This window comes from Mytilus trossulus, chromosome 11 (assembly GCF_036588685.1).
Source record: "Mytilus trossulus isolate FHL-02 chromosome 11, PNRI_Mtr1.1.1.hap1, whole genome shotgun sequence".
Classification (NCBI taxonomy): domain Eukaryota; kingdom Metazoa; phylum Mollusca; class Bivalvia; order Mytilida; family Mytilidae; genus Mytilus; species Mytilus trossulus.
The window spans coordinates 21,539,514-21,554,100 of NC_086383.1; the positions used below are offsets into that span (position 1 = coordinate 21,539,514).

At 30.7% G+C, this 14,587-nt stretch overlaps 1 protein-coding gene across 4 annotated transcripts in view; it reads left to right on the top strand.

Annotated features, from left to right (window-relative positions):
- Positions 1–14,587, top strand: part of LOC134690865 (scoloptoxin SSD14-like) — a 40,311-nt gene that overhangs the window by 6,862 nt on the left and 18,862 nt on the right. For all 4 annotated transcript variants that reach the window (XM_063550986.1, XM_063550988.1, XM_063550990.1 and 1 more), the window contains exons 2-5: positions 1,527–1,683; positions 2,396–2,498; positions 11,409–11,560; positions 11,960–12,083. In XM_063550986.1, the coding sequence (XP_063407056.1) occupies positions 1,527–1,683; positions 2,396–2,498; positions 11,409–11,560; positions 11,960–12,083 (536 nt within the window). The remainder of the gene's footprint in view (positions 1–1,526; positions 1,684–2,395; positions 2,499–11,408; positions 11,561–11,959; positions 12,084–14,587) is intronic.

A 14,587-nucleotide genomic window follows, 5' to 3' on the forward strand; every position in this document is an offset into this window, starting at 1 on the left:
ACTTGCATGCAATTTATTCTCAACAGGCTTATATTTAAACCACTTGCTATCCTACAGAAGATAAGAAATATATTATGTGAAATGGAACAGGTACAATAGACATTGTAAAGTGCATTTGATACAAATTTAGTGAGGTCTCTAATATGGACATCAAATTTTATATACCAAGCTCCCCACTATTGACTTCATCCACACAAGGCGTTAGACAAGGGTCATTTATGCAACACATTTTGCACATTTTATCTGAGATAAACTTCTTTTCTGTAGATTCAGAGTTCATAAATAAGTAAAAGAAGCAGATAAAGGCATAGAAACATAAATATTGACACATAAAAACCTGTCAGATAGAAAGTCAGGATGCCATCTATGCATCAATATTGAAAAAGTTATAAAATGCCTATTTTGACCATAAAATGCCAAAATTGGTCGTTTTTGCAGAAATTCTATAAAATAAAAGTTTAAATCCTTTAGTTTCATGCTATTTGACAAGTTAACACCATCAAATCATTTAGGGAAGTTGCCAGGGTACAAATTCTATATTTACAGATTTCACCTCTTAGGTCCGAGAACACAATTAATTCGTAGTGCATTTCTTTTAGAACATAAATGAAAATTAAAAAAATCCCACCTGCGCTTTCTCAAAGAAACTTTTACAGTGTGTTGTACTACTTTTGGGACAAATTATATCAAATTTATAGAAAATTTCATCGCCTCTAACTCAAAATATGGACAAATTTATGTTTAGGGCGTCTTGAAAATCTTTTGACAGCTTCCGAAGTGCTCATTTTCAACCTTTTTCAGCTGGACCAAATCACTACTTTCCTTTAAAATTCTGGACCCAAATTTGTTTACAGTGTAATTTCATCCCCCTACTTGCAATTTGAGGCATTGAACATGGAGAAATAGATTTGGAAGCGGTATGAAAATTAATGGCAAGTAACCCACTGTCAACACTAGGGACTATATTTGTGAACAACGAAAATCAAGGGACGACAATGGTGGTCTCGGACCTAAGGATTAACCGTTAAAAGCACTGGTTAAAAACAAGTTGGTCCTTAAAAGCTGTACATGCTGTATGTGCTGATTGTTTATATATATATATCATGTATATGTGATACTTGTATTCTTGTCTCATGGGTTTTCTGATTTTGTGCTAAAAAGAATGCATTGTTATGTCACAATTTCCATAGAGAACACATGCATCATGTACATCTTATAGTATGAATTTATATGATGTAAAACATGATCTGACCATTTATACATACATGTACGTGTACATCAGATTTTTTCCAAACTGAGCTTATTGCTGTGTGCTGTGTATTTCTTTATTATACATTGGTTAGAGGTAAAGTGGGAGGCTAGCTCGCCATTGTCAAGAAACATTTGTCCCTGAACCTACTAACATGCATAAGGGAGACACCTAAAAAAGGGATCTTTTCATTTCAGGGTCAATTAAGGGAATCGGCAAAAAAACAATTGTGTTCCCAAATGTTTTTCAAAAACAATATTTTTGAAATTTATTACAGATGACAAAGATGATTTGATTTCTCCTGATGAAGGACCAGTTATTGGTAAAGGTGGTCATGTGATTGAAGCAAGGGGAAGTGTTGATTTACAGAAATCCAAAGGAGAGTCGTCTCCCCTTTCACATAACAAGAAAGGGTCAGCTTCAGGAAAAGATTTGTACGTGTTACTAATAGTTATATTTTCCCTGCAATCAATTTGGACCATTCTTATATGATCATTTAAATATTATATTTGATGTGTGTTTTTGTTGTTGTTTTAAATATGAAACATGTATTTAGCAGCACACAAAAAAAACCAAAACAATGAAGGGTAATTATCCTAACAATATTATGACTTACTTATGACTAATGAAAATAATGATTAGTGAAAAAGAATATTAATTTTTGTTTTTTTATATTTCTAGCTCACTGTCACACACATTTTTAAATTCTTACTATCATGATTATAATACATGTGAATTAACAATGAGGTGTCAGAAAAGCACAAATTATATACATTTGTAGTTCCAGAAACAATTTCAACTTTGCAATTGAAAAGTATAGTATATTCATGATATTGGGGTTTACAGATTTTAGAATAATGTCAAAAAAACAAAAATTGAGAGAAAAATTGGACAAATTAAATAAAAAGTAGAGAATAATTATGTGCTAGATATCAAGAATATAAAGCAGACACTTGTAATGGGCAGAAAGTATCAAAAATAGAGAAAAATTACCTTAAAAAAATAACAAAGAATGCAGAAATGATGGGCCACCATCCATGTCCTCATAATAAGTAGGCACAAAATTTACATGCATTTTTACTGTAGTTTGATTTGCACAAAAATCACCTGCAAACATTGATAAATTTCAATGGTATCATATTGTAGACAAACATCACATGGATTAAAGGTTATAGTTGGAGTAGCAATAGGATTCTCAATACTGGTGACCATAGCGCTGATCCTGACCATCTATCTAGGTCATGGACAGGTAAGAAATTGTACACTAATCCTCACCATATATCTTGGTCATGGACAGGTAAGAAAGCTTATGAGACAATATCTGAAAAAGTCTACTTTCCATGTCCCCCACTTCACCAGCAATTATTTTTTTATTCAACCATCTTTTTTGAAAATTTTAAGTTTCAGTATAAACTAAATTATATAATGCACCAACTCCTGCCAATTAAACACTAATTCTTGTATATCTTCCAATAAAATATTGTAATTTAAATGTCCAACCCCCCCTAAAATCATGTTGTCCCCTGTGTTTTTTTGAAAACTAAATCATTCAAGTAATATCCAAATTAATTCAACAGGCGTCCGATTCTCACATATATGATATATTATATAATAAACTTGCCCTTAATTTGTCTTTTTATATTATAACTAGAGCATGTAATAAAATTTTGCAAATTTTAAGAGAAAAAAAAATTGTCCCCAGGGGTGATTTCCCTCCTGTTACCACTGAAACGTTTACAAGACCAAGAGTTATTTTCCCATTATGTATTTTGAAGAGCATAATTTTCTGAATGCATTAGTACAAAGAAATAGATGGAAAGGCGGCCAGGTTTGAAAATTCAAGCCCATCCAAGGTACGAATTTATAGAAAAATACTTTATGGTGTTCTATCCTGTTATAGCCTTTTCTTGCACTTTCTGAGAATAATTTTAAGTGTGCACCACAACATAAGTTGTGTGTTTTTATGTCATCTTTTTAAATGTTATGTGTCACAGGAAAAACACTTACATTTAATGTGATAAAAAGGACAAAAACTATCGCATAGTTCCTTCCTGTTACGTTCTGTCATGTTACCTGATAAAAAGTAACAGCATAACCATCATCAGTAACAGGAAGGATACTAAAGACAATTTCACTAAAGAATCGAAAAGTTTATCTACTATATGCCAACCATTTCATTTAATTTATGTTATCACCACCTTATCAAATAAATTTCAAAATAATTCACAGTATATTGAATAAATAAATAGGGTTTTTCCCTTTGATAACAGCAGAGAACATTGTGCAATTCTAGTACAGTAGATAGTAACAGCAAGGAATTTATTTTAGAATTTTTCATTACCTCGGCAGATTTTTCATCTTGCAAATACAGTTTCAAAGGATAAATGACATTGTTTGCTGTTATCTTCCAATTGTGACCAATCTAAAATGATGTATTTTTCTTAAACTTTAAAATAAAGCAGGAAAATCCTTTCTGTTACCAACTCTATCCTGTTACCGTTGTCCTGTTACTCAAGACTCTTTCATGTTACCGACATATCTGACTATATTTAAGTATATTTCTAAACCTTTTGTATTGCAAATGCTAAAATCAATAATTGGCATTTGATAAACTATTGCAGGATATACTAGTAAACCACAAATAATGTCTAAAATTTATTTCTTTTTTTTTTTTTTTTTTTTTTTTTTTTTTTTTTAATTTATCATATTTTAATGAAATCTGTACATTTGTTAGTTTAAAACATCAAGTACCGGTACCTTATCCCGGCCTCGTTAACATTAGTAAATATCATATTTATACAGTTGTTAGTATTTGTTAGTATTATACATTCAATTTTCAAATTTGAAAGAAGAAAAAAAAGAAAAATAAACAGAACGAAGTTTACTAATGAGATTTTCAAATACAATTATTTGTATAACAAATGCACAGGTTTTGAAAAATATATATACTGTTTTCTATATTAAATTTCTCTTTTCCTTATTTGCACATGGACATAGGTTACACACATTTGTATGCATAATAGTTATATACACTAAAAAATAGTTTGATACATTGCAGATAATGATTTTAAGACAGAGGCTGTTTGGATATGAAATATATACAATATATGTGAAGTCTATATGGTTTTTTTTTTTGTTTTTTTTTTATGATAGTAAAGGAGTCCAGGGGTTCCAGCAGTTTTCTGCCCTACTGAGTAATTTATTTTTATAGAATATATTTTTTTCTATCAATAAGTTTTCCTTCAAATAATTTTTAAGTGCTATTATATTGATTTGTTCCATAGCTAATTTGCTTCTATAGATGTAGAATTTTGTTAACAGAAGTATTATGTTTCTTATATCATTTTTATCTGTTTTTGTTAAAATACCAAATAAAACCAAATCAATATTTAAAGTTAGTTCTATTTCGGTCTTCTCAAATATCCAGAAGTTAAGGTCTTCCCATAATTTTGATATATATGGGCACGTCCAGAATATATGTTCTATTGTTTCGACCCCTCCGCACCCAAAACTGCAAATATTTGTATCTTTAATTTTTATTTTAAGGAGGAGTTCATTTGTGCCTAAGATTCGATGTATTATTCTGTATTGAAACCACTGCAATTTTGAATTTTTTGTTATATGAAAGGGTAGTACATGAATATTTTTCCAATTGAAGTTTGCATTGAGAATTAATGACCATTTTTGTTCACATTTTTGTTTAGGATTTGATTTGTTACCATTCAAAATGTTATACATATCTTTTGAACCTTTCTGGGATTTAAAAAAAACCTTTAACACTGAGGGCAAAACAGGACCGTTTTCTCTCTTTAAGTCATTTGGACATATTTGATATTCTTTTAAATACTTTTTGATTGACGAAATTAGGCCTTGATATGTGAGAAAATTAGTTTTAATATTGTATACCTTATTAAAGTGATCAAAAGTCATAAAATTTCCATCTTCCTGTAACAAGTCATTGATCAGCCAAACCCCTTTTTTTGTCCAATCTTTATATAGTACTGGATTGTTACCAATCTTTATTCTATCATTCTTCCATAAAGGGCATGTTTTAATTTGACAGTTATTTTGTACATTTTGTAGATCTTGCCAAGCATCAAATACTTCTTTCCAAAATGGATTATTCAACTTTTTATAAGGACCAAGAAATTGCATTTCCAAAAAATTCAAATTTTCTGAAAAGAGGAATAGTTTTACTAGTTTTGAATTATTTCTATTAATTCTTCTTATCCAGGTTAATTTAAGACCTTTTATATAGTTTTCAATATTTATCATTTTTAGTCCTCCTAAACAGTGCGGTTTGGATAAGGTGTCTCTATTGACTTTATCTGGTTTGTTATCCCAAATAAAGGAAAATATTTTTTCAGTAAAATGTTTCAGCTTTGTGCTATTTGGACTAGGTATGGATAGGAATAGATGGTTTAATTTTGATATTATAAGTGTTTTTATCACTGTAATTTTTCCAATTGGTGAGAGTATTTGATTAGTCCAAGTTTTAATAATGTTTTCAATTTCTTTTAACCTTGGGTTATAGTTTAAATTTTCAATTTCACTAATATCCACTGAGAAATTTATCCCAAGAAGTGTAAATCTGCTGGAACCCCATTCCAATCCCCACTTGACACACATAGTTTCTTGGCTAAACCTTTTCTTCCCAATCCAAACAACCTTGGTCTTGTCTAAGTTTATATTGAGACCTGATAAATCTGCATATTTATCTAGAGTACGGAGAGATGCATCCAAAGATTCAGGTGATCCATCAAGTATAAGAGAGGTATCATCTGCATATTGTGATATGAGATATTCTGAGTCATCTATAGTGATTCCTTTAACCTTGTCATTATTTCGTATAAGTATACCCAGTATTTCTGCACATAGTAAAAATATATAAGGTGATAGGGGATCCCCTTGTCGGCAGCCCCTCTGAATCTCAAAAAAATCTGAGAGATGGCAATTTTGAGTTACTGCAGATTGAATCTTAGTATAAAAAGTAGTGATCCAATGTTTAATAGAAGGCCCAAAATTAAAAAAGTCTAATACACTTTCAATAAAACTCCAAGAAATTGAATCAAACGCCTTTTCAAAATCAATAAGGAGGAGAATACCAGGTATATCATGTTCTTCTGTATACAATAAAATATCATAAATTAGTCTAGTATTTTCACCAATATATCTACCAGGAATGAACCCTGTTTGATCATTATTTATGAGAAGTGATAAAATAGACTTCAAACGCTCTGCGATACAGCTAGACCCTAGTTTATATATTGTGTTTAAAAGACTAATGGGTCGCCAGTTTTTCATATATTGTCTTGGTTTATCTCCCTTTGGTATACAAGTAATTATCCCTCTTTTTTGGGATACTGACATTTCACCCATATTATACCCATAGTTGATTGATCTAAGAACAAATTTACCTAAATCTATCCAAAAGAATTTAAAAAACTCACTGGTGTATCCATCAGATCCTGGCCGGCTTTTGTTACTTTTCATTCTTTTAATAGCAGATGTTAATTCTGAATAGGAGATTTTTCCCTCAAGGGTATCCCTTATTTCATTTGTTAACTTGGGAACGTCTAAAAATGGAATTTCCTTATTGAGATCAACACTATTTATTGTATCTTTCTTTGAATATAAATTTTTATAGAAGTTTTTAGCTTCCAATAAAATATGTTCTTGTTTGTTTATTAAACAGCCTTCATTATTGACTAGTTTTGGAATTGTTTTATTAACAAAGTTCTTAGTTTCTAAGTTGAGAAAATATTTTGAGGATCTTTCTCCTTCTTCTACCCATTGCATTTTTGAGCGAACATAGTGACCACGCATTTTTTCTTGTCTTAAAATTTGTAATTCAGATTTCTTTTGGTTGAGATCTTCAAGAGCTTCTGTGGTTTGTATATTTTCTTCTAATTTTTGAATTTCATGTATTAAAGCATTTTCCAATTTATTTTTTTCTTTCTTTTTATATGATGCAAAGGAAATTGTTTTACCCCTAATTTCTGTCATTAATGTTTCTAAGAACAGCTGATCATTTATTGTAAATTGAATATCTAAGCAATCAATCTGGTCCAGTGAGTCTCTATTGTATACTAAAGTTGCATATTGATCTTTTACTTGTTTTATTTTTTCTTTAACAGATTTAACATATTCCATATCGTACAATAAACTATTATTAAATTTCCACAAACCCTTCCCAATATTGAAATCACTTATTTTAAAGTGTAGAACTATAGGTGAATGGTCAGATCTATAGCTGTGTTGAATTTCTACTTCTTTTACATTTTGATAGAAACTTCGAGATATAAGAAAAAAGCTTAAGTCAAGTCTAGCTTGCTTCAGAGGATGAGTTTTTCTCCATGTAAATCGTTTCTTGTCTGGGTAGTATTCTCGAAAGGGATCAATTAGATCATAAGTTTCAATAAGTTCAAAGATTTTTTCTCTTGCTCTTGGATTATTTATATTAAGATAGTTGTATGTATCTAATGCCTGATTTTGAACTAAGTTAAAATCCCCTGTCAGAATAACTTGTTGGTAATTAAAGTTTTCTATTATTTCATTAACTTTATTATAAAAAGATGGTGAGTCATTATTTGGTCCATATAAATTAACAAGTGTTATATTTTTACCTTCAATTGAAATATCTACACCAAGAAAATTTCCATTATCATCTTTCTTTATCTTATTTATTTTAAAATCAAGATTATTTGCAAATAAAATGGCAACTCCTCTTTGATTTGAAGCAAAAGAATTAAAAATGCATTCTCCTCCCCATTGGTTTCTTATAAATGATTCATCTTTTTCAGTAAAGTGTGTGTCTTGCAGACAGTAAATATGACAGAGCTTTGATTTTAAGTATTCGAATACATCTCTCCGCTTCTTTCTAGAATTTAAACCTTGACAGTTGTATGAGAAAAATTTTAAAGAATCCTTAGTCATTTAAATAGCTAGATATAGCATAAACATTCCATTTATAATTTTTATTCCTTTTATCACACTTTGACTCATACAACTGTCTATGAAAATACAAAACTGTAATATTATACGAATAAACAAGTTGGTATATAAATCTATCTTCATGCATAAATAAATCTTTATAAAACATTGTGCAAACATCATAAGAATTGAAATAAATAAAAAAAGCAAGAGTAACAACAATCATGATTGTCATATTGTGATATGTTTTCTGATTTTTTATAAATAAAAACAAATTTTGGATTACCTGTTTCCAAAGAAAGGGGTTACTGGAGAAAAAAACTAACAAATGTATACCCATTCAAGCTAAATTTCAACAATCAAAGAGAGATAATCCAAAATATTTTCTCCCCTTAATTGTAAGATTGCAAACATGTATATTTTAGTCAAGATTTTAGTCAGCATAGTAATTCTATGGCTATTATCAAAGTCTTAATTTGAATGTTATATAATTGTTCTTGTTATTCCTAGGGTATTATTTTTCACAATTGTCCAAAGAAAGACCTTGGTCTCATAACCATAAAATGGACACATATTTTGATACTTTAAAATGTTTTCCTTTTTATGTCATGTATGTTGGTTATTTAAAACGAGGATGCAAATTTCTTGTACATAATGTACTGCAATACCAAACCAATTGAACAAAGCAGCACAAAACAAAACAATTTAGCATAAAGTAGCATGCACTTTCATATAAATGAACACAAGCAATTGCAAACATGTTTCAACAGTTACAAAAGTAAGCATGTCAAGCCTAAAGCAAATAAAATAAAATGGCTGTAGCCAATAAATACAACTTGGATTCAACCCTAGACTATAACTTTTCCTCCGAAATAATTTATCAGTTAAGACATTAAACATTTCAGCCCGTGGTTAAATATCCATATGAAAAATAAATATATAAGTGCATATTTAGAAAGCTGTCTGAAAAAAGAGAACTGATTCCCTTTTCCCTTTTTTTTTCCTTTTTTTTTCAATTTTGTTCATTGATTCCTGGATATTTAATTATTTTTTAAAAGTAAAAAGAGCAAGATATTTTATATTTTTTGATTATTTAAATGAGAGTAACATGTAGGTTTATAGTTTTAAGTTTGAATCCATTGCTCATTTGCATAATTATTAACAGATGCCAGCTCATAACTAAAAGCACATAGAAGCACATGTAAGAACAATTCAACACACATATACTTACACTCATTGTAGTATTCTAAAATGTATAAAAGAAATAATAAATACATCAGAAATGGTAGAGATATCTACAAATATGCTAGCAGAGTATATTTTTTTTTACTGAAGACAAAGAAGCAGATATATGAATCAAAGTTAATAAATTATCAATAGTACTGATAACAGTATGTGAGGGAGTATATGAAAGGTCTATGCAAGTTAGCAACAACGGAATTGCTTGCGAATATGCCACTGGTCTCTTGAGCTAGTGCGTGTTTCAAGGATTACAGTGACTCCTAAGTGACGAATGCGAGTTTTTAGTTTTTCTTCTGACCTAATCTTGTATGTGATTTTTGCAAGTTCATTTCGGGCTTCCTTCATGCATGGAGGCAGATCATCTACCATGCGAATATTCTTACCGGCTAAAAGTGACCCAAGTGATAAAAATAGCTCTTTATCTGCATAGTGTATAAATCTAATTATTATCGGATTTGGTCGTTTTTTCTCTCCTGAATTCTGCCTAGCTGGTATTCTATGAGCATTTGCAAATGGGAAGCTTTCTGCTTTAGCTTTTTCCATTTTTAAATAATTCATCATTAGGTCAGCAATGACTTTCCAGATGTTTTCATCCCTCTTTTCAGGCATGCCATACACTAAAATATTATATTTGCGGTCGTGTTTTTCAAGGAGTACCTGCTTCTCTTTTAAATTTTTGAGGTCAGTCTCAAAGCTCTGCCTCATTGACTCTAACTTCTCTACCTCTAGAGATTGCATATTGAGTTCCATAGCCTCAACCCCTCTTTGCAACTCATCGTGATCATGCCTTAATTCTTTTAATGCTTGACCTGTTTCTGAGACCTCTAACTTTACTTTATTGACATCCTCTTTTACCTCCTGCACTAGATTTGAAAATTTATTTTCAATTGTATCTAATTTCTCATTAAATTTTTCTACTTTCGAGTCAACTGCCAAAATAAGGGTTTTCAGATCTTCCATAGTTGTATTTGAAGGGCTTGCCATGATGATACCAGTATATAGTGTGTCAATTTCAATGTTGCCTTAATGATTGACATGTACATGTATGACGTAACATGTAAATAAAAATATCAACGATGAAGCGATGAAACTATGTCACAATACTTCGATTGAAAATTGCGTTATAAATGTCCTGTACTAATTAAAACCTCTAGACGATGTTTTGATTATGATATTTGCAATCTTTTAAGTATTTCTATTACATATTCATTGAGTATTTTGTTGTTTTCCCCGGACTTCAAAAAATTACATGGTGGCTGCCATTACAGGGGAGGTAATTCTAAAATTTATTTCTTATTCCCATTAGAAACTTTTTAAAATTGGTTCACTTTGGTAACAGGAAAGAACTGGATTTTTTTTATACCATTTTTGAAATAGCCATTGTTTTCTTATTAAACAATTGTTTTAATTACAGACAAGAGTTCCTAGATCTACAATGTGTGTTCTTCGATTCGTGCTATTAAAATATCGGGTCTAAAAAAAAATTTGTTTTGTTTTTTCTCATTGCCAAAAAATCGACTTTTTCAGATATTGTCTCTTATACAGATCTTTCCTGATCATGTGACTTTGAAAGTTAGAATTATCAAGGTCAACCTGTCTTATAGAGAGTTATCTTTCCTGTTTAAGTTTACCTCACTGCATTTGAGTCTATATCTGTGTGTCTATATTGATAGGGGGTTCTCATACACTTATTTACTTATTTACAAATTTTATAGACTCTAAAATTACTTATGAATATTCACAACAGGTAATTGTTTTCATATCGAAAATTTTAAAAATGCTTGATGTTCAGATTTTACAAGAAAAGCTGTTATTATTTTCTTTTTGGCTTAGATCAAAGCTCTGTTCTCAAGATAACTACAATGTTAATAAATTTTTAATATGGTAACAGTTCCATTTTGGAATAAGTGTTGATACTGTAATTTACCTTCATACAATTCATTAACCTATTGTAATTTTAATTAAATTCATATTTTCCCTACAGGTTGGGGCCTCAGGTGCTGTAGCAGCTGATGTCCCAGAGTGCTCTGTGATGGGGTTGAATATACTAGAACAGGGAGGCAATGCTGTGGACGCTGCTGTTTCAACCATGTTTTGTGTGGGTGTGGTCAATGCACAGAGCTCTGGGATAGGAGGGTGAGTTATTAAACATTTAGACTGGTTCCTTGCACTGAATCTGGTTATAAGGTCTGAGTACTGAAAAATTGCACTATCAATATTAGTATATTACTACATCAAGGCTTTTTGTTGAAAATAATACAGATATTACATACAAATGTTATTTTTTATCAATATTTATTGATGAAAATGATAAAGACATGTATGCATATGGTTTTTTTTCTATTGAAAGGAGTTAATTGAACAAGGCATAATTTTTTGATATTTTTCCATTCATGATCAAAATGAATATTTTCCACCCTTTGATTTTTTTTGTAGTGATTTTTTAAAATAAATCCCCTTGTGTGTAATTGGTTATATAAATATCATTGCATTGTGTATAGAAGTATTTTTGACCAGATTTACTTGTACTTCCAGAGGAGGTTTCATGATGGTTCATGATCATAAAACAAATGCAGCTAAAGTCTACGATTTTAGAGAAGTTGCTCCTAAAGCTGCCACAAAGACAATGTTTGGTGGTGATTCATCCAAAACATTAAAGGTAGGTGTTTACCCTTTATACAAGCATTTTAAGAAGTGCAATTATTGAATAGGATTGAAATGATACTGCTTGAAATGTTAATACAATGATCATAGTTTGGCAGGAGAGTATTTAGTTTTCCATGCAGTTTAGAGATTCATAGAAAACTTTACCTGCTGATATGGATTTTATGACCTTGGTGTTGGCAAATAGGTCATTAATTGGTACATTTGACTTTATGACTTTCTGTCTTTCTGTTCTTCCTATTTTTATGAAATTTCTGCACTATAACTAAATAGATATGGGAAGATGTGGTGTGAGTGCAGCCAATGAGACAACTCTCCATCCAAGCAACAATTTAAAAAGTAAACCATTATAGATTAAAGTACAGTATTTAACACAGAGCCTTGGCTCACTGAACAGCAAGCCTTAGGTAGCACTCCACAGTTAGGTGTGTAGTCTCGCATTTTGGCCCCTGTGGATTTTTAAAATATGAGAGCTAGTGTGAAATAAAATTCATTTTTGGATAGCTGAGTACTAAAATAGCCTTCGTATTGGGTTTATATGAACATCAAGATTATGTAATGCATGTAATATAGGCTGTTTTCTGTATGACAGTCCGTATGTGCATGCCCATACCCTACATTGGTCCGGCAATTATTGTAATGTTTATTTCCAACTTTTTGTGGCACGAACTTTGTGATTAGATTTTACGAAAAAATGAGGCGAAAGACACCCACTTTTTATTTGATCATTAGGAAGATCTATGCAAACAGTTTCTAAAAAGGTATCACTCAAAGGCATTGAAATTCTAGTTTGATCCAAATTTTGGGGGGATATGTGACATGTTTACCCCCTTTTTTGCAATATTTTATTGTAAATAAATGCAGAATGTTGCCATGAATACACATAAAAGGAATTATTTTTCACCCTTTTAACTTTGAAAAATCAATTCTATGGAAGATACTGATTACATACATATGCACATGTACAACACAAACAGTAAGGTTAGTGTATTAGAAATCCAGGAATAGGAGATGACAAAACATTTTGTGGCTCATTTTTAATTTTAATTTCTAACTGTGGAGTGCTACCTTATGGCACATCAGAAAGCACAGAAATGCACTTTTTAAGATAAATTTCACCACAAGTCTTAAGTCTTTTATGTTCTTGTTTTAGTTCTGAATGTAAAAACTCTGCTAGGATTGCAATTCATGATTATTTTAATGTTTACTGTCCTTAGCAACCAAATATACACATTTTGACACTTAGACATGTTGTGGTCTTAAATTTGTACTCCATTAGCTTCGCTCTTGTAACCAAATATTGCGCTTTATATGATATCCTCAGAATGTATCGCTTTAAATTTTTGAATGCGAATAAGTCAAATAAACATTTTTAGCAAGATTTTATATTATAATTAGGCATTAATTAAATTTAATGATGCCAGTACTGTTAGAAATTTATACCCTGCCTGAGAGCTTCTAAAACAAGGTTAGGTATGCTATTTACAGCAAAATTGACATATAAGTGCATTCAAATACCTAAAAGTTGTATAATTTTTCCTCTTCCAATGTAGTTTTATGATTTTAAACAGAAAAAAGGGAAAAGTTTTTTAATTTTACCCCAAAAATGAGACAGACTTGAAGTTTTTCACTATGATCCAGCATTTATTTTTAAATCACTTTTTGTCGCGTTTCAACATCAACTGCTAACCTTCATAAAATCTTTATTACTGAACCAATTTTAAAAACTAAGGTACCATTTTAGTCGTAACAGCTAGTAGAACATGGAAAATACACTAAAAATTGAGGCAGGGAGGGAAAAATTTCACCTTAAGGTAGCACTCCACAGTTAGGTGTGTAGTTTCGCATTTTGGCCCCTGTGGATTTTTAAAATATGAGAGCTAGTGTGAAATAAAATTCATTTTTGGATAGCTGAGTACTAAAATAGCCTTCGTATTGGGTTTATATGAACATCAAGATTATGTAATGCATGTAATATAGGCTGTTTTCTGTATGACAGTCCGTATGTGCATGCCCATACCCTACATTGGTCCGGCAATTATTGTAATGTTTATTTCCAACTTTTTGTGGCACGATCTTTGTGATTAGATTTTACGAAAAAATGAGGCGAAAGACACCCACTTTTTATTTGATCATTAGGAAGATCTATGTAAACAGTTTTCTAAAAAGGTATCACTCAAAGGCATAAAAATCAATTCTATGGAAGATACTGATTACATACATATGCACATGTACAACACAAACAGTAAGGTTAGTGTATTAGAAATCCAGGAATAGGAGATGACAAAACATTTTGTGGCTCATTTTTAATTTTAATTTCTAACTGTGGAGTGCTACCTTAAAGGGCTCCAAAATGACTAGAGTAAAACCATTCAAAGGGGAAAACCATCATTCTAATATATATAAAAAACAAGAAACACTTATGAACCACGCCAACAATGGACAACTACTGATCATCAGATTCCAAGATTCCTGCTGCAGGCAATTATATATCTGTTA